Here is a 26,685-nt window from a genome sequence, read left to right on the forward strand (position 1 = left end):
ATTCAGAGATGCCACCCTCAAACCTTAAATCGCTGGTTGAAGCCGTTTCTTTAGGGAAGAAAAGCCTCATTGTAGGAAGTGATGCTAATGCACATCTCCAGTTATGAGGAAGTTCGGATGTCAACGAAAGGGGTGAGATGCTTATTGAATATATTATAAGTTGCAATCTGGCGATTTGTAATAAAGGGGATAAACCGACCTTTACTACCAGGAACAAGCAGGAGGTACTAGATATTACCTTTGTATCGGAAGATATAAGTGGATGAATATGCGACTGGGAAGTGTTGGATGACCACAGCTTCTCTGATTATCTTTATATTAGTTTAGGGCTTGGAGAAAATACTGAAGTAATGGTTCCTCGGCTAAACAGAAAAAAGGTGTATTGGGATAAATGCCGGCACAAATTCTGCAATTCCATCCGTTCTAGACCAGAAAAGGAAGTGGAAACTACGGAGGATATAGACATAGTGGTCAAGCGGATCACGAAGGCCCTGAATGATTCGCTTGTGTCAGCATGCCCTAGTGCCAAGCCAAGCGGCAAAAAGCGACCGCAATGGTGATCCCCATAGCTGTTTGTTATAACGAAGGACAGCAGAAAACTCTTCAACAGAGCAAAAGCCACAAGAGCACTATACGATTGGGACATCTATAAGGTTGAGCTAAGAAAATATAAGGACGAGCTTAGAAAGGCTCACAACAAATCCTGGGTAGAATTCTGCAGCTCTGTGGAGGATACATCTGACGTATATTTAGAAGTCAGAGAATGTATGGACAATGTCTAGTGAGGAAACACTAGAACTACTCGTTGATGCACATTTGTAGGGAAATTCTCCAACGGAAAACGTGGCACCAGAAGAGGTTGTCACTGGTATGCATTCGTCGGAAGTTATTTGGGAAATTGTGTCTGAGACGAATACTTTGGGCTATAAGAAGTTTCCACTTCTCTGCATGTATCAGAATGTCATTTATATCAGTGGGATGGAGAGACACGGAGGTCATTTTCATTCCGAAGGCAGGAAATCCCTACCACACGAAGGCGAAAGATTTTCGTCCTATTAGTCTGTCATAATTTCTGCTGACGACTCTTGAGAGGTTGATAGAAACATATCTTAGGGCAAAGATCCCTGAAGATCGCCTGTCGCGGCAGCAGCATGCATATAGTAATGACAAATCTACCGAAACAGCCCTTCACGATCTAGTCGGCTATATAGCGGGTTCTCTCGCTGTCAAGGAATATACAATTGTAGCATTTCTTGACATTAAATTTACTTTCAATAATATAAAACCGACACCAATCATGAAGTAATTGGAGTTTCTAGGCATCAACTCTACCGTAAGAATGTTTATTAAAAACTTACTTACTAAAAAATGCATTGCAGCTGGCTTGTGGATCTAATAAAAAGGGTTGATAATAATAAATAATAATAATAATATATTATTGTCTCTGGAGGAAAAAGGTGTAAAAGCGTATGATGATGACTTGGCAATTGCAATCAGGGGAAAGTTTCCCAAAACTCTAGAGATATGCTTCAGGAAGCTCTACCGAAAGTGGTCTAAGTATAAATCCCTGACAGAAGTAGATCTTTTCCGCAGGAGATACACGTTGCCTACAGTAGAACCTGTCTCCTTGGGTAGAGAGAATGTTCCATTTACAGAAAGCGCCTGCAACGACTTTTGCAGAAGCTGTGAGAACATCGAAGAAGAAGAGATTATAGAACACCTTCTGTGTGTGTGTGTACTGCATTAGCAGTCAGAAGGAATTCCACTTTAGGTTCTCATTCCTTTTATGACCTGTCTGATTAAGCGGGTGTGAACATTCGCTTGTTGTTGGGCTTTTTGAAGCGATCTGGATGGTTTAACGGTAGGAACTAGAAGGCATGGACGAAAATGTCTAAGTGAGTCTGATGACAGACCTAACCTAACCTACCTATTGCAGCTATATCGAAATAGGGTATGATTTGGATTAAACTTCATATGGCTGCTCGGAAAGCCTAACATAGGCCACAGTGCCAAATTTCAACGCAATCGGATAATATTGGGTTGCCCAAAAAGTAATTGCGGATTTTTTAAAATAAAGTAAATTCATTTTTAATAAAACTTAGAATGAACTTTAATCAAATATACTTTTTTTACACTTTTTTTCTAAAGCAAGCTAAAAGTAACAGCTGATAACTGACAGAAGAAAGAATGCAATTACAGAGTCACAAGCTGTGAAAAAATTTGTCAACGCCGACTATATGAAAAATCCGCAATTACTTTTTGGGCAACCCAATAGATGCGCCTTTCATAGGCCCAATACCTTTAATCGGGAGATTGGTTTATATGTACAATAGCTATATTCCAATATTGGCCATACTCGGTACGAATGTTGGGAGCTAAACGAAACACATTGTGCCAAATTTCAGAATTGAATAATAAATGCGCTTTTTATGGGTCGAAGACCTTAAATCAGGTGATTGGTATATATGGCTGTTATATCCAAATATAGTCCGATGTGAACCATATTGTGTACGGATATCGAAAAGCCTAACATAGGTCACTGTGCCAAATTTCAGCGAAATCGGATAGTAATTGCTTATTTTATTGGTCAAAGACCTTAAATCAGGAGATCGGTATATATGGCTGTTATTTCCAAATATAGTCCGATCTGAAACAAATAATGTACGGATATCGAAAAGCCTAACGTAGTTCACTGTGCCAAATTTCAGCGAAATCGTACAGTAAATGCGCCTTTCATGGGCTAAAGACCTTAAATCGGGAGATCCCTTTATATGGCAGCTATATCTAAATATAGACCGATCTTGACCATACTTTGTAGGAATGACGAGGAGCCTAAAGCAACACATTGTGCCAATAGTGGGCCTAAGACGTTAAATCGCTAGATCGGTATATATTAGACCTATTACAAGATTGAATAGCAATTGTGGCTATCGGGGGTTAAAAAGTCAAGTCGACCTTTCGAAACCCAACTCCATATAGGGTATGTCGAAACTAAAATTTGCTTAAATTAGAAATGTAGAATTTCGACCAAAATCGGGACATATTGTGGGAGTATATATGTATGGGAGCGCAGCGTATAGGTTAGCATGTCCGTCTATGATGCTGAACGCCTGGGTTCGAATCCTGGCGAGACCATCAAAAAAAAAATTTCAGCGGTGGCTTTCCCCTCCTAATGCTGGCAACATTTATGAGGTAAATATGCCATGTAAAACTTCTGTCCAAAGAGGTGTCGCACTGCGGAACGTCGTTCGGACTCGGCTATAAAAAGGAGGCCTCTTATCATTGAGCTTGACTTGAATCGGACTGCACTCATTGAAGGGTGAGAAGTTCGCCCCTGTTCCTTAGTGGAATGTTCATGGGCAAAATTTCCAATATCTAAATCTGAACAAATTTTTATGAAATCTACCAGTGATCAAGAATATATATACTTTATAGTATCGGAATTGAATATTTCCATGTGTTGCAAATGGAATGACAAAATGAATATACCCCCATACTTCGGTGGTAGGTATAAAAACCATCAATAATTTACTCAGCTAAAATAATATTATTTTAAGAAATAATGAAAAGTATTCCTAAATTTATTATGTTTTCTGATTTTACCCTACTCTCCTAGTGAAACTTAACATATTTAATGTTTTCACTGAATAAATGACAAAAATTTTTATTTTTGTTACAGGTGCGTTTGTACTTCTCGCAGATTTCTGATGATAAAGTGCCATATGTCAACAGTCCTGGAGAACAATATCGAGTGCGCCAGTTGCTCCATCAACTTCCGCCGCACGATAACGAAGTAAGTATAGTAGCAAATTAATGCAAATTGTAAGAAGGTATTTTTCCGTTTACACATCAATTCAGTCATTGTAGAGTTATGATATATATCCTCATTGTTGTTAACCGAATGGACAACACACAAGTAACACTTTGGAGCGGTAAGTCGAGTTGATCATTTGACAATAAAAATGCAGATTAGCTCGTTCCAATTTGTTGTAGACACTGCCAGCTACAAGTAGTCATAGCTAAAGCCTTGAATTGCCTTTGCTAAATTCGTAATCGTAACACCCACCTATTATAGAAGAGGGCCAAATTGATGCAGCAAATGCGAATGATAACCAGACAGTGCCCATTATGTTCTCAGAAGTTTGCGTGTTGCCACATCTTAATGAAACTGGAGTATAGATCTATAGCCCTGTTTTATTTTCGAACTAGATACGCAAGCCGCAAACCAGTTTTGCAGTGCAAAAGGGTTTTCGAGGTGCAAAACGGTTTTTGAGGTGGTAACGCCCTTTGCCACCCTATCAAAAGAATTCGAGCTAATAAATGGAAATACCTATAAGACGGAAAGCGAGAATGAAGAACTATAACTTTTGAGGAACAAACCTTTAAGGAACAAAGAAGTGAGGGCAGCATATTCAGGCGATGAAGACTATTAAATATTCTATACCTACACTATACGAGTAAATTGTACGATGCGCACACAAAAAAACTTTATCTAAACTCAAACCGACTTTGAATTTCGGCAGAGGTCTTCAGATGGGTAATAAAATATGTAGTGATAACAGTAAAATGGGAGATATATCGAAATCTGAAATAATTTGCTTCAAATAAGTCAGAGATGTGCAGATAAATAAAACATCAATCGCTCCAAACTTCGTGAGGCCGATTAAAATTGTAGCTACAAAGGCCTTTTAAGTTATATCGAGTGATACATATGTTCACATGACACAGCTATATCCTAATTTGAGAAGAAAACCCTGTGAAAGGTACAGGCAACGTGCGCTACGAAACGTATTCCATAATGACATTGGTGTGATATTAATGAGATTTAGACTAATAGCTCTCGGCAAATCAAACATTCCTCATATTTATACGAATTCCATACAACTTAATATAGTATGTCTCTTAACCTAGACTGCGAGCAGCAGTATATAAACTTAACTTGAATTTTGAAACAAATGCAGAATCTGGCAACGTTATAACATAAAGTTTAAACCCTCCATGTTCTTTTTTTTTTGTTGACCAACAACTTACATTTCAACTAATGAATTTTCCCACAACTAACGAGCATTTTATATTTTGTGTAACCCTACTTTTGTATGGGGTGCTTAGTCGAGTCACAAAACAAGTTAAAGTTTAGAGTGAAACGAAAAGGCAGACGTTAAAATAAATTCAAAATTTCCCATATCAGATAACTTTACTGATTGGAATTGCCATGTTGTTAACAAGCAAAACCAGAACAAAACCGAAATGGTTAAAACTAGCCCAAGTCGAGCTCAAGCGAACTCAGATGGCAACATAAACATCACAACGATATGCAAGTCTCTGCATTCAATGTCCAATAATGACACATGATGGTGCTTTTGGGTCTACCAACAGCAGCAGCAGAAACAATGCCAACACTATCAATTCCATTGCCATTTACAACAACAACATTGAGCAGAGATTTTTACTTCATTCCGGAAACGTATAAAAGTTCTACCGAGAGTCGTTACAGCACAAAATATAAACGTAAACTGATGTAACACAAAAATCGATTCGAGCACAGTGCATTACACTAACATCAGGACAAGCTTGTCTAAGATTTAAAAACTTTTTTCCTTGCGCTTTGTATATGCACTAGCATAGGATAGGTATATACTAATCTAGTCATTTCGATTGTAAGTCATCGAGATATAAAGTATATATACTCTTGTTTATCTTGACATTCTATGTCAGTCTAGCCATGTCCGTCACGATAGCACGATAGCAGTCGAACGAATAAAGATACCCGCTTCAAATTTAGCACATATACTTCTCATTGATGTAGGTATTTTGGGGGTAGCAAGTTATTTTGATTTGGGTAGTGTCTAGTGTTTTTTTATAACATATAAACCGATTAGACATCTTAAGTTCCTGAAACCTGCAATTACTCGTATTATTCGATTTGGTTGAAATGTTTTTACGCTGTGCAACAACTGTGCCAAGTGCCAAGTGCTGATTTGGCAGAAGTTTGGTACACATTTGGCCTTCAACTAAGTTCATTTGAGTAAATCTTTAGTATAAACTATGGTGGTGGGTTCTTAAGATTCAGCCCGACGGAACATAACACGTTTATATTTGTTATTCATCTGCAATCATATCAGACTGTTCTTGAAGTTGAAAAGTCGGCAACTTTTTCTTTTCCAGGGGCTTTTGACGTAACATCGGGATATGGGCTAATATGGCAACTTACTTAGGTTATAGATCGATTTGGTCGTAACACTACTAGCACTACGTGCAAAATCAAATAACAATTGCGACTTTCGGGGGCTAAAAAGTCAAGTCGAAGGACCATATCAAATGCAAACAAGTATGGACGGGCTTAAGTCGGGGGAAGTCGACAGGCTAAGTGTCGAAACTAAAATTAGCATAAATTAGAAATGTACAATTTCGACCAAAATCGGGACATATTGTGGAAGTCATAGAGGAAATCAATCGAAAATTGGGAGATACATATATATGGGAGCTATATTTAAATCTGAACAGATTTTTATGAAATCTACAAGTGATCAAAAGAGTCATAAGAGAAATCTTAGAGCCATATTTTGTGAGGATTGGTTAACAAATAGTCAAATCTAAATCTTAATAGATGTTATCCAAAATCCGCACACATAATTAAAATCATAGAATAAGACAATGTACAATGTACAAACAAATAAAAAGGGATTAAGTTCGGCCTGGCCGAACTTTGGATACCCACCACCTCTGGTATATATGTAAAACGCCTTTCGTCACAATCCTGGGAAAATTGGACAACTTATGCACTCAATTTCGGCACGGACAGTGAGTGGTTAAGTTTAAGTTAGTTAATTATTGAGCAATAACAATGACATTTCTAAAGGAAGAGTAGCTACTTCTGGATATGTTTAGAGTAAACAAGTAAAATCGCGATAAATGCGGCCGGGCCGAATCTTGGGAACCCACCACCATGGATTCTGCTAAAATATGGGAGCTATATCTGGTTATAGACCGATTTGGGGCGTACTTGTCACAGTTGTTGACAGTCATAACACAACACTATATGAAAAATTTCTCAAGAAGTCAAATTCTGAGATCGGTTTATATGGGAGCTGTATCAGGTTCTTGAACAATTTGGACCGTACTCTACACAGTTGTTAAAAGTCATAACAGAACACTATGAGCACAATTTTAGCCAAATCGTACAAAAATTGCGGCTTGTAGGGGCTCAAGAAGTCAAATCGGGTGCTTTATGGGTGCTATATGAGGTTTTCGGCCGATGGACCGTACTTGGCACAGTTATTGGACGTCATTACAGAACACTATGTGCAAAATTTCAGCCAAATCGAACATAAGTTACAGCTTCCAGGGGCTCAAGAAGTCAAATCGGGAGATCAGTTTCTATGGGAGCTATATCCGAATCGATATGGCCAATTTGCAATCCCCAACAACCTACACCAATATTAAGTATCTGTGCAAAATTTCAAGCGGCTAGTTTTACGCGTTCGACCACTATCGATTTCGACGGACGGGCAGATGGACATGACTCAGAATATCGATACTATTAAGAATATATATGCTTTATGGAGTTATAGATCAATATTTCGAGGTGGAATGACTAGATAAGTATACCCCCATGTAATGGTGGTAGGTATGAAAAGTTATTGTTTTTTGTGGATCGCTTTTGAGGTGCGAATAGAACTAACATGTATCCTATTAGATTTCTCTCTTAATAAAAACGACCCATAAAATCGCGTTATTGCATGTATATTTTGAGAAATAAAAACATCTGAAGGATTAACGAAATATAGTGATAACTTATGACTCATTACTATCTAGGATTATTGGAGTAAAAGTATTTAAAATATTTGTACACTTTTCCTTTCACTGTAACACAGAGCAGCAGAAAGAGCGATATCGATACTCATAATAATGAAATAAAGAAATTGAGAAAACCATTCGGTAAGTGTAAAATGTCTAAAATTTCACAACATAGCAGCAGTTGTGAGCTCCGAAACAGACTTCGCACATACTCTCCACTTTTACCTGCAGAAAAGACGCGAGGACTAAAACCCAAAGAGATGTCGCCCAAACAAATCATAGGATTTGCTTTGCGAACGAACGAATCCAAATGCTCTGAGGAACACACAGTGTTGGATCCAAAAGATGCAATTGCTGGAATTCAAGCTGTATTGCTTTCACAAGTGATGCTCCTGTTTGTCTGCCACACTCTGTCTCTACTCTTGGCCTACGGTTGCTTGATCAAAATTTGCATACAACTCATATGGTTTCGGACATGTTTAAATCTAACCTCGTGATAGATAGGCTATGTGGCCAAAACGAGCAACATGCCCATGTGGTGTGATGGCTACCGTTTAGATGGTTCTCCTTTAACTTCCACCAATTTCGCAACCAAAACTCATCTTCAAAGTAACATCATGCAGAACAACAACAAATGCATTATTGGCACAACATCTAACGCCAAAGCCTCATATCATTTACTGGCCACAAGCACATCTGCAGTGAGCTTCTGGTGCTTGTTATTAATACCATTGAAGACGAGTTAAAATGGCCATATTTTATTCCCAACACATTGAATATTGCTGAGATAAATAATGTATTTGGGAGTTTAGCTCTTATCGGGATATAGTGCTGAAGACTTTGAACATTTCCTTGTGGAGCAGTCAGATAGAAAATTTTTATTTTATTTAGGTAAAGATAATCTAATCTGCCGAATTCTGTTGAAAATGGTTAAATGCGGTGGCAAATCAGAGAAACTCAGTGAATGGGTGTCTGATTGAAAATACTTACTAAAATGAAAATAGTCGCTGATAAGTTGCAGAAAATCCAATACAGCATGCAGCTGAGCGACACCTCAGCGTGCAGCTGGCTAATGGCAAATCTTTACAATGGTAGCATCTAATAGGGCGCCCTGGTAGCCGAGTTGGTAGCGTACTTGGATTACCAGTGCAAGGGTCGTGGGTCCGATTCCCACCAGAAGCCTTGGTCTGTCGCTACTGTGGTATCACAATGGACCATAAATTGTCTAAGTGAGTCTGTAACGGACTGCCCCTCTTACCTAATCTAACCTAGCATCTAATAACTACCAATTATTCTATGCCTTATTAGGCATAAATATTTAAATTATATATTTCCGCAGAATTGTCAACGTCGGATGCAACAGTGATTAGGCAGGGAGACGGTGGAGCTTACCTGGCATCACTTTATCTGCCTTCGACTCTGCGACACCATCACCCACGTCGGAGCTGCAACGAATGGTTAGGAAAGCAAAACAAACAGGAAATGAGATACTAATAGGTCCGATACGAATTCTCACCAAGCTGCAACAGCTGATGAACAGACATGAAATAGGGTGCGGTGTGAACTCTCACCACCTTTCGGATGACTACTCAGAAGAAGATTTGGGCACCATAATTTAAATTGTCCAAGCATAGAAGCGATTGACGACAATATTGGGAAGCGTAAAGTGGGAAGTGACACCGGAATCTTGGAATAAGAAGGTTGATGGAAGGATTATCATTAGAGAATTTATGGCAAAAGTAGCCTTAAGGAGTTTTCAACGATTTAAATTACCCGAACCTGATGGAACATTTCCGGCATTACTACAGTAGGAGGACGACTATCTGGCGCCCCATCTGCATTTGCATATATTGCGAAAGCAAGGGTGGTATTTATACCCAAGCCCAGCAAGGCAAGTTATGCGACACTAAATGCTCCTACTCAAAACCATGGAATGTGTTGTTTATACTATGATAAAGGGTAGGAGATTCAAATACAAACATAACGAGGTTGTGCTTAAAATAGAAGAATCCTTCGATGCCAACACGAGGATAGTCCACTGGCTCTACAGGAGCATGATTAGACCAATACTTACTAACGCCTCATTAGTTTGGTGGACTGCGATGAAAGAGTAGAGTAAGGATAATACAGCAGGTTCAGAGAACATGTTGTCTTTGCATTGGCGTAGCGATGAGGACCACGCCCACTGAGGCAATGGCAACTATTCTACATATCCGACCCATAGGCAAACAGTTTAAGTGTTAGTCAGCCACTGTGGCTATGAGCTTAAGGTCGAGGTATGAGCCATTGCTGTCAGCGTCACAGTCTTGGATTTACCGAACTCTGGTATGGCCATCTGGAAGATCATGCTATACAGATGGATCAAAGCTAGAGGACAGAGTGAGCCTGGACTGCCTGACCATAATACGGTCCTGTAGGCGGAGATCCAGGCAATCACGAAATGCGTGAGGTGGTGTGATGTTAACGCGAGGACGTCGAGTTTTAACATCTTTATGGACAGTAAACTGGCCATCAGGGCAAAGACAACCAGGACGGTATGGTCACAAGCAGTCTCGAAGTGTAAGAAGGAGATTAACGCCTTCTCTGGTAATGGCGCGATCCGCATCGTTTAGGTGCCAGGCCTTAGCGGAGTAAGGGAAAATGAAAGAGCAGACGAATTGACAGTGAAGGCCAGAGAACTGCCGTGGGTTAACCCAATGCAATCCGAGTTAGTGGGATGGGCATGTAATACTGTGCCAAACGGTCGGTATGACGACGCAAATTTTATAGGGAGGTCCACACCGTAAGCAGACGAGGCTATTACTGACACGAAGTAAGAAGGAGGTCAGTATAGCTTTCGGTATTATAACGGGATACATAGGACTACGGGCTCACTTATGCAAAATCGGTGCGACAAGTGATAGCATGTGGGGGGAGATGATGAGACGTTGGAGAATTTCCTATCATTGGCTGAGGTGTATGTCCATAGTTGTATGGGGCGGATTAGTATTCGCACCCTCTTTTCAACCTAAGGTAAGCTTTACAAATAACCACGATCGTAAAAGACGGGCCGTTTGTGCCTCTGTAACAATAGCGTAAGAATGAATAAAGCTAGCCGATTGTCCCCAGTCTTATCTTATTGGTGTGGGCCGTTGGAGATTAAAATTAGCCAAGTCAGTTTATATTTGGATACGCATAGCTCCTATATAAAATTTCTTTTCAATTTGACTTATTCAGGCCCAGAAGTCTGAATTATCGCACTGGACTGAAATTTGATATGTGATATGTACTGCATATACTCATGTCTATATAAATGGAGCTCCATTTTACCGATCCCTCGATTTGATTTCTGGAACCCCTAAAACCCTTATTTTTTCCCGATTAACGCCTTTTAAACACTCACGCCAAATGTCACACAGATATAGCTGTATATAAGCCGTTCTTCCCATTTGCTCCTTTGATTCCCTAGATGGAGTTATTTTTATCCCATTTGGCTGAAATTATAGACGATGACTTCTCATACGTTGGTTCGACTCAACTTCTTGAGTCCCTAAAGCCCATTGATAAATAAAACAAGTAAGAGCGTACAAATATCAGCCGGGCCGAATCGTATGTACCCTTCACCATGGATCGCATTTGTCGAGTTCTATCCACGGTATCTCTTTTTAAGCAAGCAAATTATAATGGATGATAATTGTTATGCTATTGGAGCTATATCTATTTATAGTCCGGTTCGGACCATAAATGTACTAAATGTTGAAGGGCAAAGTAGAAGGCCTTGTATAATATTTCAACCCATTCGGATAAGAATTACGCCATGTAGGGGCTCAAGAAGCATAATCGGAAGATCGGTTTATATGGGAGCTGTAACAGGCTATAGATCTATTCAGACCATATTGGACACATACGTTGAAGGTCATAGGAGATGCCGTTATAAAAGAATTGCGCTCCCTAGTGGTTCAAGAAGTCAAGATCCAAAATTGGTTTATATGACAGCTATATTAGGTTATGAACCGATTTGGGCCATACTTGGCGCCCTTGTTGACGGTCAAACCAAAATACTTCTTGCCAAATCGGATAAGAATTGAGCCCTCTAGTTGCTCAAAAAGTCAAAATCCAAGATGGGTTTATATGTCAGGTATTTCAGGTTATAGACCGATTTGATATTTATTTAGCACAGTTGTTGGAAGTCATAACAAACCTCGTCGTGCAAAATTTCAGCGAAATTCGATGAGAATTGAGCCCTCTAGTGGCTCTAGAAATCAAAATCCAAATCGGTTTATATGACATCTATATCAAAACATGAACCGATATGACATTTTTACAATTCCAACCTACCTACGTTTATAAGAAGTATTTGTGCAAAATGTTAAGCGCCTAGCTTTTCTCCTTTGAAAGTTAGCGTGCTTTTGAAAGACGGACGGACGGACGTACAGGGCTAGATCAACTTAAAATGTCATGGCGATCAAAAATATATATACTTTATGGGGTCTTACACCAATATTACGAGGTGTTACAAAATGAACGACAAAATTAGTATATCCCCATCCTATGGTGGAGGGTATAAATAGTAAGACCGAATCCTATATACCATCCACCATGGATCGCATTTGTCCCGAGTTCTTTGCCCGGTATCTCTTTTAAGGCAAACAAAGGATAATGGATACAAACTGCTATGCCATTGGAGCTATATCTAATTATAGTTTGATTCGAACCTTAATCGAATTGAATTTTGAAGACCATACTAGAAGTCATTGTGTAAAATTTTAGTCAGTTCGGATAAGAATTGCGGGAGATCAGTTAATATCAGTTATAGACCGATTCAGACCATATTTGACATGTATGTTGAAGCCGTTGTACAACATTTTAGCCAAATTGAAGAAGAATTGCGCCCTCTAGAGGCTAAAAAGTACATTGGAGTTATATCAGGTTATGAACCGATTGAGACCGTACTTGGCACAGTTGTTGCGAGACAAAACAAAACAAAATTTCAGCCAAATCGGATAAGATTTGCGACCTCTAGTGGCTCAAGCAGTCAAGATTCAAGATCGGTTTATATGGCAGCTATATCATGTCATGGACCGTCCGATTTGGCAGAAATTTTGTACAACGACTTCTCCCATGAACTTCAACATACGTGTCCAATATAGTCGGAATCGATCTATAGCTTGATACAGCTCCCATATTAACCGATCTCCCGCTTTGACTTCTTGAGCCCCTACAAAGCGCAATTCTTATCCGAATGGACTGAAATATTACACAATGACTTCAACAATATTCAGCATTAAATTCATTTATAGTTCGAATAGGACTATAACTTGATATAGTTCCAATACTATAGCAGTTTTTATTCATTATTCTTTGTTTGCCTAAAAAGAGATACCGCGAATAGATTCGGCCCGGCCGAACTAACCACGCTCTTACTTGTTATGTATGTACTCGTATATCGCACAAATTGACAAATGCTTTCTATGGTTGATGGTTATTACAATTCAGTCCAGTCGATGTTATAGTTTATTAACTCACATTCATTACGACTTAAGTGGATCTTAAGCTTTTTGTTTTAACTTAAATTTTCATTATCATTTTTGTACTGGTTTTTGTTGTGTTATTTCATTGTCTTCTTTGGTGATTGTCATTTCAGGTTCGTTACTGTCACTCGCTGACGGATGAGGAACGAAAAGAACTTCGCCTGTTCTCAACACAACGTAAACGTGATGCACTTGGACGTGGTAATGTCAGGCCGCTGATGAGTGCACGTCCCTGTGACGGGGTAAGTATTTATCGATTTAAGATTTAATTTCACTTCAGCTTTTCTTCACCATTCTCTTGGTATGTCATTCCTACTTTTCCACCGCTTCACTACAAGACGAAATTACTTTTTTAATTTTCTTATTACACGGTGGGTGGAAAAAGGTTAATTTCCTAGTCAACCAAAGTAGCACAAGAACCCGTTAAGATAGTTGTAGGTTGGCAATGTGTACAGTTGTTCCATGGCATGCAAATGCAGACAGAGAAAAATGACCCAAACGACAACATGACCCTTCAGATATTAAAATCCATAATTTTCCATATTATACGTGAGAATAAAAGTAATCCATGACATAAATATCTTCATTTTAAGCTATTGATATATAGAATATTTACGCAGATAGCTATAAATTCTTATACAGATTTCGGGCCTTACAGCAAAGCATATAAAAGTTGTTGAGCTTTTAAAATTATAAGGCAAGTGGCAATGACGAATTTCTAACCGATTGGGGACGCTCCATCCCAAAACCCAACCGAACGGACATGTGTACCGATTTTGACAATATGGGTATCAAATGAAAAGTATTTAAGAGTACGAATTTGGGGTACAAATTTCAATCTTAATTTTCGGCGAGGGGTCCCTCACCCGCAAAATAACGCCAAGAGGTCGCTTTCACCTCTTTGGCCAATATGGGTATCAAATGAAATGTATTTAAGAGTAGAGTATGAACTTGACTTTAAAATGTTAATCTAAGTGTCGGAGAGCCCCCTACCCTCAAATACACCACCCAACAGGACACTTTAACCGCTTTGAGCAATATGGGTATTAAATGAATGGTATTTAAAAGTAGACAACAAATTATTTTTTGGTGTCTGAGGGCCCTCCCGACCCCCCAAAACACCCCAGCAGGACAAATTTACCGATTGGGACAAAATGGATATCAAATGAAAGCTATTTAAAGGTAGAGTTCAATGCTGATATAAAAATGTATTCCTTGGTGTCTGTGGGGCCTCCTAATCCCCTAAAACCCCTCAACAGAACATATTTACCGTTTGGGACAATATGGGAATCCAACGAAAGATATTTGGAAACTGGGTACACATCTGTTATAAGAATTTGGTCCAAGGTGTCTACGGAGCCTCCGCCGCCCCAAAAACCCCCAAAACGGGCATTAATGTCCAACGTCACAAATGGGTATCGAATGGAAGGTCTTTGGGAGTTGACTACGAATCTGGTATGCACAATTAGGACAGAGTCTGGGACCGGCCCATCCAATAAATACCCTTCAATAGGACGTGTAGTTTGATCGGGATAATATGTCAATTTAAAGAAAGGTCTGTGATAGTATATTTCGAATCTAATGTTGGTATAACGATTCAAGTATCTGGGTCACGTTCTACCGTTCCGCAGGATAGTAATTGTCGTTTGGTTCTTAGCGTCGGGGGGACCGACCCTCTCCTCCAATTAAATGCAACGCCAAACTGTCATGTAGGATGACCGAGAATATACTGTGCTCAAATGAAAGGGCGTGCCAGAGGGCAAACCCATCCCCCTATCCTACCCCAAAAAAGGGAAATTAGAATAATATATGATGGCCGATCAGTATCGAATAGGACAGCAATTAAACGTCTTTGGTAGAAGAGTACACTTTTTACCCTCAAATTACAATGGAGACACGATGCTGGTATTACTTTAGAGTAAGCCTCTAAACTTGCTTCAAACCTCCCTTGCCTACTATGGCGATAAATAATAGGTATTTGATAGTAGAAAACGAATTTGATATCCAATTTTGAGGCCAAATGTTTGGGGTTCGTGTCACACCATAGACTTCCCCTAAACCAATGGCAATTTGGGCTCAAATTAAAGAAATTTAAGAGTTGAGCACGATGCCGATATTTTTTCAGGGCTAAGTTCGTGGGTTGCTGCCCCACCTCGCATACACCCTCAAACTGAACATATTTGTGGATTGTGGGAAAAGGGGTTTAAACCTGTATCTGTTTCATGGCGAAGTATTTCACGGACGTCTCACCTCATAAACTCCTCTTAAACATACATATACACCGACTATGGCAATATGTAGCTCCAATGTGGTTTTTGGAAATGGAGTATGAATCTGATATCCACTTTTGAGGCAAATAGTTTGGCTGCTCCAATCCACCACCAAATCCAAGAGAATGAAGTAGATCTAATATCCAAACTTTAATGGGCGGACCCTCCCCTTACCCTATTATCAAAAACGCCAAATCTCGGAAATGGGTGGGGCGATTTAAGCAAAATTCAGTTTTTTTTTTACCACCAGCACCCCCAAACAGGACTTTTCCTGACCGTGGCAGTATAGGGCTCAGATAAAATAAGAGAGTGACGGAAAGCGGAATGTAGCGGGTCCTTTCCAGTCAGTTTGTCTATAAAGAAATATATGCGATCCATGGTGGAGGGTATTAAAGATACGTTCCGACCGAACTTTGTTTTATTTGTTTTCTTTTAACAATTCTGTAGGAATTTGGGATATGTTCTTCTTCACTTCAATACCCCATCGAAGTCTGCAAAATGCAACGCAATGCAATTGCAAACAATTTTAAAGCTAATGACATGGGTGTTAGATAACAATGTTAACCTCCTTTGTCAGTCCATTAGCTTATTTGGCAAAGTATTCAGCCAAACTACCAACCAAAGAGCCCTGTTGTGAACATCTTAAGTCACAACTGTCAGCGAATAGTTACAAGTGTGCCATGACATGTGTTTGAACGAATTGTAACATGGCCACCTACAAACTTCAAGTGGCCATCCACGAGAAGAACATCGTTAGGAATGTGGCAAAATCCGACACAAGAAGCCAACCTGCCAGGGAAGCCAACAAACTTAACTAAACTTGACTTTGTTAGTTACGAAAAACACCTCAAGACATGACTTGACCCGGGCTAACTGGAGGGTAATTGAAAGATTGTTGTGCCTGGTAGTGAGAGTGCATGGTAGACAAGTCAACAATGGCTAACTGTGAATGCAATCCACGCCGAAGTTTATCTTCACTCGAGTTAGGTGTATTGCTAAGACGGTGTGCAGAAAAACGGTTACTGAGGAGCAGGCAGTCGGATGATATGCTTGTTGGAAGTGTTGTCGGTGAAGGAGGTCAAATGCTAAAAGTTTTCCACAAAATTGTCAAGTGTGTTTTAACGAACTTTTTCTCCTTTTTTTTCATTGTTATTCTGACTTGTCGACCTTCTTTTTTAAATTTTGCATTACATTTTTTTTTTTGTTACTTAGCCAAAAGTTGCAAAAGTAATGATAACTTTTAACTCCATTATGTCTAACAGAGTGTGCTTTATGATTTACTAATTCAATATCTACTCTCAAAATCTCATTTCAGTGCGATGATTTAATTTCTACCGGTGACATTGCTGTCTTCGCCTCTCGCCTGGGTCCAAATGCGTCCTGGCATCCGGGTTGCTTCATTTGTTGTGTGTGCCGTGAATTACTCGTCGATCTTATCTACTTTCATCGGGATGGACGTCTCTACTGCGGACGACATCATGCAGAAACTTTGAAACCTCGCTGCTCTGCCTGTGATGAGGTAAGTTTCATTGACATTAATTCCAAAGTGTCCGCGAAAAGTTTGTCATCTGTAGTATAATTGAAAGTGGATGTGAGTCTAGTTTTATATTAAGCGCAGAAAAAAAGCAACAACTAAATTTTATGATTTATTAATATCGTCTTGATGTAAACTAAATTAGAATTCGAAAGCAAGGTGTGTCTGTGAAAGTTTCAGGTGAACAACCTGGTGCCAGACAGAAACACATTTGAACATTAAACTGTAGACGATTTCAAATCACACTATTTTCACAAATCGAATATTGACTATGTAATACAATGGGGTACCCTTCATATAGAGGCTATTGTATAAAATCCCAAATGTAACATTTGTTCATGATCATCGAAAACTAGTTTAACTTTGAAGCGAGCTAAAGTTAATTTGCTATAAACTTTTGTTATATGGGGTATACTAATTTCGTCATTCTGTTTCTAACACCTCGATATATGCGTCTAAGACACCATGAAATAAATATTTTTGATCGCCATGTCATTTTAAGTTGATCTAGCCATGTCCGTCAGTCTGTCTGTCGAAAGCACGCTAACGTTCGAAGGAGTAAAGCTAGGCGCTTGAAATTATGAACATACACTATTTATTAATATAGGGCGGTTGGGATGGTAAATGGACCAAATCCGTTCATGTTTTGATATAGCTGCCATATAAACCGATCTTGGGTCTTGACTTCTTGAGCCTCTAGAGGGCGCAATTCTTTATCCGATTTGACTGAAATTTTGCACGTAGTGCTTTGTAATCACTTCCAACAACTGTGCTAAGTATGGTTCAAATCGGTTCATAACCTGATATAGCTGCCATATAAACCGATCTGGGCGTTTGACTTCTTCAGCTTTTAGAGGGCGCAATTCTTATCCGATTTGGTTGTAATTTTGCACGTGACGTTTTGGTATCACTTCTACCAACTGCGCTAAGTATGATTGAAATCGGTTCATAACCTGGTATAGCTGCCATATAAACCTATCTGGGTTCTTGACTTCTTGAGCAGCTGGAGGGCGCAATTCTTATCCGATTTGGCTGAAAATTTGCATGAAGTGTTTTGTTATGACTTCCAGCAACTTTGCTTAGTATGGCGCAAATTCGTGCATAAACTGGTATAGCTGTCATATAAACCAATCTGGGGTTTTGACTTCTTGAGCCTCTAGAGGGCCCAATTATTATCCAATTTGGGAGGATTTTTATACAACGACTTCACCTATGACCTTTAACATACGTTTCCAATATGATCTGAATCGATCTATAGCTTGATACAGCTCTCATATAAACCGATCTCTCGATTTTGCTTCTTGAGCCCCTACAAGGCGCAATTCTTATCTGAATGGACTGAAATATTACACAATGACTTCCAAAATGTTCAGCATTCAATTAATTTATGGACCGAATCGGACTATTACTTAAGACAGGCCCAATAGCATAACAGTTCTTATTCATTATTCTTAGTTTGCCTTAAAAGAGATACCGCACAAAGAACTCGGCAAATGCGATCCATGGTGGAGGGTATATAAGATTTGGCCCGGCCGAACTAAGCACGCTCTTACTTGTTTATTCCATTAATAGGTAAAGTTCGCAACCATTATTTTGCATAATTTAATTTGCATCTATGACACTGAACACTTGGGTTCAAATCCTGCCAGGAACCCTCAAATATTTTTAAACGACTTTTCTAATTCTGGCCGCATTTTGTAGACATTTCCTTTTGTACAGCTTTTTCTTTTTTTTTCGAAAATCATATACCAAAAAGTAACAAGCGTAACAAAATATCCATTTCCGACCTTATACAATAAATATATTATTGATCAGCTTAAAAATCTAAAACGATCTAACCATGTCCTTCCGTCTGACTGTTGAAATCACGCTACAGTCTTTAAAAATAAAGATATTGAGCTGAAGATTTTCCAAAGATTCTTTATTATCCGATTTTGCCGAAATTTAGGACACCGATTTTGCGAAAAATTGGGACAGTGAGTTGTGTTAGACCCCCTGACGTCTTTTTTCAATTTGGCTCAGATCGGTCCAGATTTGGATATATCTGCCATATAGACCGATCTCTCGATTTAAGGTTTTGGGCTCATAAAAGGCGCATTTATTGTCCGATGTCGACAAAATTTGGGACAGTGAGTTAAGTTAGGTCCCTCGACATTTTTTTTTGCAATTTAGCCCAGATCGGTTCAGATTTGGATATAGCTGCCATATAAACCGATCTCTCGATTTAAACTTGTAGACCCATAAAAAGCGCATTTATTATCCGATTTTGCCTAAATTTGGGACATGGAGTTGTGTTAAGCCCTTCGATAACCCTCTTCAATTTGGCCTAGATCGGTTCAGATTTGGATATAGCTGACATATAGACCGGTTTTGGACCCATAAAAGTCGCCGAAATTTGGGACAGGGTGTTGTATAAGTAGTCTTCAGTTTGGCCTAGGTCGGTTTAGATTTGGATATAGCTGAACAATTATGCTCCCATAGCATATGCTGCTATGGGAGCATAAATTATGCATTTTTCATCGGATTTTGACGAAAGGTGGTTTATATATATACCCGAGGTGTTGGGTATCCAAAGTTTGGCCCCGCCGTTGAGTTCGGCCGGGCCAAACTTTTTACTTGTTTGGGACATAAAGAAGAACTATATGGGAGCTATATCCAAATTTGAAGTGATCTTCTCTAATTTCAATAGGCTTTGTCTCTACGCCACAAAAAACGTATGTGCCAAATTTGAAGACGACCCGATGGAAATTTGAACCTGTAGTTTGTACACAAATTAACATGGACAAATGGACAGACGGATATAGTTTAATCGAATCAGAAAGTGATTCTCAGTCGATCGGTATACTTATCAATGGGTCTATCTTTCTGGATGTTACAAAAAAACGCACTAACTTATGATACCCTATACGGTGGTGGTGAACCCTATAAAAAATTATATAAAAATTAAAGAAAAAACAAACGAAAAGAGATATTTCAATAATTGGGTTTCTGGGTTTTGCAGACAAAAATGTCCTTAAAACCCTCCAAAAAAAATTGTGCCCCTTTTGGACAAAGAGGATTTCAAAATCGGCGTGTTGTAGTAAATTTGTTGTGGAGCCCACAAACATTGTTATGTGGAAAAAAAATTTGAACGGGGTTTAGGGGACAATTTGGGCTTTGGAATTTGAGAACTCTAGGAGGTTTTCCAATTTTTAATAAGAAATTACCTATTTTGAAGTACACATAGCACCCGTTTAAGTCGACATATTTTATTTAAATTTCATTTGAACCGCATCGACAATATGAGCTCTTTCCAAAAAAATTAATGTATTTCAGCAAGTTTTTCGAATAGAGATTAATCAATGAAATACTTTCGTATCTTCGTAAATTGAAAAATTCAAAGTAGGTCTTGGTCAAATTGGAAAAAAATAAAATTTGAATATTCTCCAAAACAAGACTAGATATTGTAGACTTCAAGTAGACTTTTGTAGAAATTTTCGACCACTATCCAGCAATCTATATCGAAATATGTTCCGATGTGGACCAAATACTAAAAATACAAGTCATACTTCAATTGTGAATAACAAAATATTGATCCTTTTAGCAGCTATATCTAAAAATAAACCGATCTGAACCATATACCACACGGATGTCGAAAAGCAATAAGTCACTGTGTCGAATTTTAGTGAAATCGGATTATAAATGCGCCTTTTATGGGGCCAAGACTTTAAATCGAGATATCGGTCTATTTGGCAGCTATATTCAAATCTGGATCGATTTGGGCCAAGTTGCACAAAAATATCGAAGAGCCTAACACAACTCACTGTCCCAAACTTCTGCGAAATCGGACAATAAATGCGCTTTTTATGGGCCCAAGACCTTAAATCGAGAGATCGGTCTATATGGGAGCTATATCCAAATCGGATCCGCTCTGAGCTAAATTGAAGAAGGATGTCGAAGGTACTAACACAACTCACTGTCCCAAACTTCTGCGAAATCGGACAATAAATGCGCCTTTTATGGGACCAAGACTTTAAATCGAGCGATCGGTCTATATGATAGCTATATCCAAATCTGGACCGATTTGTGCCATGTTGCGGGAAGATATCGAGGGGCCTAACTTAACTCACTTGCGTGATTTCAACGACAGACGGACGGACATGGTTATATCGTCTTAGATTTTTACGCTGGTCAAGAATATATCTATTGTACTTTATAGGGTCGGAAATGGATATATCGATGTGTTGCAAACGGAATGACAAAATGAATATACCCCCATCCCTCGGTGGTGGGTATAAAAATGGCTGAACCGATTTTTATGAAATTTTCAAAGATGGTAGAGTTGGCCTCCCGATGAATATAGGGTACCCCATATTTTTAATTCCAAATTAAAATTAGGTGAGACAATATCCGATTGTAATGAAAGGTATTTGAGAGTTGAATACGAGGGGTGTAGCGAAGTACACCGGGCCAGCTAGTAAGGTATAAAATACATTAATTAAAGGCGTATCAAGTTTGGCTAGGCCGAATCTATATACCATCCACCATGGATCGCATTTGTCAAGTTCTTGGCATTTTCTTTTTCTTTATAGACAGATATTATGGGAAATCGTAGAAAAAAATCCACATGTTTTTTATGTTTTTGGATATGTCTGGATGTCTCAAAATGTTAAATCAAGTGTTCGGTTTATATGAGACCTACATCAGGTTATGTACCGATTTGGGCCATACTTGGTATAGATATTAGGGGAGTAGAAATCGCAGCGCAAAGCAGAAATCATCGCCGATTTTAGCCAAATCGGATAAGAATTGTGCCTCCTAGAGGCTAAAGAAGTATAGTTGGGAGATCGGTTTATATGGGACCTTTATCTAAACATGGACCTAATTGTCCTATTTACTATGTCAGCCGACCTACATGAAATTTTCATCCCAAAATTGGAAAACAAACAAACTATCCAAGCTGTATCATCTTAAAATATCTATCTGCGACCCAAAGTCGTCTTGATATTCTGAGTCGATCTAGCCGTGTTAAAGTGACTTCTTGCAGAAGAACATTCTCAAAAATAATTGTAGCTGAAAGACACAATTTTACTCTATATACCAAATTTTGCCAAACCAGGCAAAATTTTAGGCTTCTACGACCCAAACATGGATAATCGAGCGATCGGTTTAAATGGGAGATATATCAGGTTATTGGTTGCTTGACACAGTTGTTGGAAGTCGTAACAGAACATTAGGTGCAAATTTTTAGCTAAATCGGACAAAAATTGCGCCTTCCAGGGCTAAAGACGAAAAATCAGGAGATAAGTTTATATTAAAGCTATATCATGTTATGTCTATAACGTGTAAATTTCATCCCAATCAGTTAACAGTACTGGTTTGTTAGAGCTCTGAACCAAAATAGCCATATGCAATCCCCAACGATCTACATCAATAAGAAGAATCAGTACTACGTGATTTCGACAGACGGTTGGACAGACATGGCTAGGTCGACTCAGAATATCGAGTCGATCAAGAATACATACAGCTTATGGGATCGCAGATCAACAGTTCCATGTATTTAAAACGGAATGACTAGATTAGAATACCCCGCATGCTATGGTGGTGTATATAAAAATTAATACTAAGCGTCCTTTTATTGTATTGACCTCACATATTTTATTAGTCCCGTTTAGTATCAAAACAACGTCTAGTATGTATTTATGATACTAAGCTTTTTTATATCCCTGTTTAACGCCCAATGTAACAGTTTGAGACCGTTAGTTCTCGACTTACACACAGCCCGAGTTCCTCGTCAATAGGAATGCATGGACGAAGATCATATTGTCACGTATTATTTTCTAAAACTGTGTGTTACATTTCTTCCAAGACTATGAAGTGTTTATTCCACAAAGTTCGGCTCAATCAAAAATAATATATTTTAACATCCCTAATGTCAAATTTTCTGGGAAAATTTTAAAACTTTCTTCCTGAATCTTCTTTGCCATTTAAATCGAAACCGTGTTTCCATGGCCAGCAGTGATGATAAAGTTTTGCAACTGCTTTACAGCAGTTTTTACAAAGGCATCGATAGTTGCCATCCATGTGTCGTCCGCCCGCACTGCTCCCTAAAAGAGCAACTTATTGAAGAATTTTTAAAAATAGTAGTAACAAAGTAATAAAAAATTGTCTCCTTTTTCTTTCGTTGCAGATTATCCTGGCTGATGAGTGCACCGAAGCAGAAGGACGTGCCTGGCATATGAATCATTTCGCCTGCCAGGAGTGCGACAAACAATTGGGCGGACAAAGGTACATTATGCGTGAGGGCAAACCGTATTGTCTGCTGTGCTTCGATGCCATGTTTGCCGAGTACTGTGATTTTTGCGGTGAAGCCATTGGTGTAGATCAAGGACAAATGAGTCATGACGGCCAACATTGGCATGCAACCGACGAATGCTTCTCGTGCAACACATGCCGTTGTACACTGCTGGGACGTGCATTTTTGCCCCGAAGAGGTTCCATCTACTGTTCGATAGCCTGCAGCAAAGGTGAGCCTCCCACACCATCGGACAGCTCGGGCACTGGTATGTACACCACACCCACCCCACCCACACAGAGAGTAAGACCTCAGACGCGTATACCGTCAAGTCATGCCTCAAGTTCGCCGCCAATGTCACCATTGCAACAGCAGCAGCATCAGCAAAACTTCAACAATGCCATGTACCAGCTGCAGAGCCAGCAAATAGCGGCGGGCATTTCCAACAGCAGCAGTGTGAATATTGTAGGAGGTGGAGGGGGGTCTAATGTAGGGTTGGTGGCAATCTCGACCTCTTCGGATGGTGCTAAACAAAGTTATCCAACATCCGATTCCGATGCAGGAGTGGTGAAAGACATGGAGCACACCGCAGGCGATTTTACCGACTTTTCGGGGGGCATCAATTCGTCGTCATCACAGAACATGTCACCGCTGACGTCACCTGGAGAGTTCACCCATATGATGCCGAAACCAATGGAGCTCAAACGCGATGGGCCATATAATTTTAACGAAATGACACTGAACCTGGATTCGACTTGGCCCACCAAACCCATACTGACGGGGGCCAATAGCTATAATCTCCAAAGGCAATTGCATCAGATATCTGAAATTGAGAATACCAAGACTTCTAGTATGCCCGAGTTATCGATACAAACGAATCCACCATTACCTCAGCCATCCATGGGCACAATGAGTCAGCAATATGGAGGCTCAATGCATGGACCCGAATATTCTCAGCCTCTGCAGCCAATGCAACATAGCCAGCCGCACGGCATGAGCTCTGCTCCACCTTCGGAAGTGCCCGATTTGCCGACACCAAACCTATCGGTGGCCTCCACAGCTCTGCCACCCGAACTTATGGGCTCTCCAACTGCTTCAGCGGGTGAACGTTCCATTGTCTCCCATCAGTCCGGGCAATCAGGAACAAACCCTCCCATACACCCCGTATCCATACTAAGTGGAGCTTCCTCCTCTTCACCCATGAGTGGAGGTGGTGGTGGGGAGAGTAAAAAGGCGAAGGGTGTACGTTTCGAGGGTATTCCCGCATCCACGGACACCTTACCCAGATCTCGCAGCTATTCGGGCAATGGTGCGGGTACAAACCGTACGAATGACAGCGGCAGCAATGCCACCGAGACACATCGCCATGGTGGCAGCCACGGAGGCCACTCTTCACGCAGGCGCCGTAGGAGAAAATCTCATCGCTCCGGCAGCGGACATCGTTCCAACTCAACAACTCGTGCCGACACATACACCACCGCCCAACCATTGTCGTCATCGTACCAAGGACCACCATCTTTGTTGCAGACAGCAACTTTAGATCCCACTCGACATCATCATTCATCGCAAATAGCCATGTCTGCTGCTCAACGCGATGATGAATCGGACGATGCGTCCAGCGTTTGTTCGACCTGCTCGTCCAGTTCTTCCAGTTCGGAAGATTATATGATGTACCAACTTCCACAGCGACGTCATTATGGCGGTGTGCGCGTCAGCTATGTGCCAAATGACGCCTTGGCATACGATCGCAAGCGCAAGCCATCCGATGCCAATGATAAGGACAAAAACTGCCTCATTTCGTGATTTACAAGCACATACGTGCGCATGGGCGAGCACTTAAAACTGGTCTGCTCAATCGCAGCAGCAGCCTCGAATTTCGTCTATGGCAGCCACAACAACATCATTATTGCCACTGCCATTGTTCATGTTGCGGCTGCCACCATAATTTATGCTGTTAGACGCAGCAACATATTAATTAAGGTCCTCTGGTTTTGGCGTCAATTCGTTTCTTTTTTTAGCTTATCTTTAAATGCGTTGTTGTTGCTTTCTTCGCTCTGTGCTTTTTCAAATTATTTATAACAGAAATTATCAGACAAGCAGACTGGTGATTTGGCCAACTTGGCCATCATTAAGTGGTCACTGTGCGTGCAAAGCTATAAACTAATATGTATTGGCATATTTTAATCATTGCCTAAGGCCAAATTTGGTTTTTACTAAGTTTGGCCTACTCTAGTGATTACAAGAGACTATTTCGTTTGTCCATACGACTTTAATGGAATTTTTGTACACAAAGAAATTTATGAGTAAAATCTTTTTTTAACTCTCTGCAATTTTGTTTTTGTTATGAGCTACGTTCGTGGTCATTTTCAAAATCTGATATCATATTCATTAAAATACCAGTCATTTCATGAAAATATCTACTCAAACTTATATACCATTGAATTCTCTTCCACTCACTTTTTTTTAAATTTGCCTTATAAAGGGTGATTTTTTTGAGGTTAGGATTTTCATGCATTAGTATTTGACAGATCACGTGGGATTTCAGACATGGTGTCAAAGAGAAAAATGCTCAGTATGCTTTGACATTTCATCATGAATAGACTTACTAACGAGCAACGCTTGCAAATCATTGAATTTTATTACCAAAATCAGTGTTCGGTTCGAAATGTGTTCATTCACCGTTCAGCGATGAGGCTCATTTCTGGTTGAATGGCTACGTAAATAAGCAAAATTGCCGCATTTGGAGTGAAGAGCAACCAGAAGCCGTTCAAGAACTGCCCATGCATCCCGAAAAATGCACTGTTTGGTGTGGTTTGTACGCTGGTGGAATCATTGGACCGTATTTTTTCAAAGATGCTGTTGGACGCAACGTTACGGTGAATGAACACATTTCGAACCGAACACTGATTTTGGTAATAAAATTCAATGATTTGCAAGCGTTGCTCGTTAGTAAGTCTATTCATGATGAAATGTCAAAGCATACTGAGCATTTTTCTCTTTGACACCATGTCTGAAATCCCACGTGATCTGTCAAATACTAATGCATGAAAATCCTAACCTCAAAAAAATCACCCTTTATAACCTTGATGTAGAATGCTTAGAAGTCAGCTTTGTCCGATTTTTGCCCGTACTGAGGTTAGGTTTAAGTGGCAGTTTGCCATCAGATTCACTAAGACGTTTTTGTCCATTGTGACACCACAGGAATGGAAGAAGGAAGATGCCTTCTATTTCCTACGGTTGAACCATCCAGATCGCTTTAAAAAGCCCAATAACTTGCGCTAAATCAGACAGATTCTCAAA

The 26,685-nt window shown here is 39.7% G+C and overlaps 1 protein-coding gene across 3 annotated transcripts in view; it reads left to right on the top strand.

Annotated features, from left to right (window-relative positions):
• Positions 1-25,835, top strand: part of LOC106085256 (protein prickle) — a 571,237-nt gene extending 545,402 nt beyond the window's left edge. For all 3 annotated transcript variants that reach the window (XM_013249412.2, XM_013249410.2, XM_059370557.1), the window contains 4 exons: positions 3,680-3,793; positions 13,421-13,549; positions 16,893-17,096; positions 23,281-25,835. In XM_013249412.2, the coding sequence (XP_013104866.2) occupies positions 3,680-3,793; positions 13,421-13,549; positions 16,893-17,096; positions 23,281-25,188 (2,355 nt within the window). In that variant the 3' untranslated portion in view covers positions 25,189-25,835. The remainder of the gene's footprint in view (positions 1-3,679; positions 3,794-13,420; positions 13,550-16,892; positions 17,097-23,280) is intronic.
• The last annotated feature ends 850 nt before the right edge of the window (positions 25,836-26,685 follow it).

This window comes from Stomoxys calcitrans, chromosome 5, assembly GCF_963082655.1.
Source record: "Stomoxys calcitrans chromosome 5, idStoCalc2.1, whole genome shotgun sequence".
NCBI classification, from domain to species: Eukaryota; Metazoa; Arthropoda; class Insecta; order Diptera; family Muscidae; genus Stomoxys; species Stomoxys calcitrans.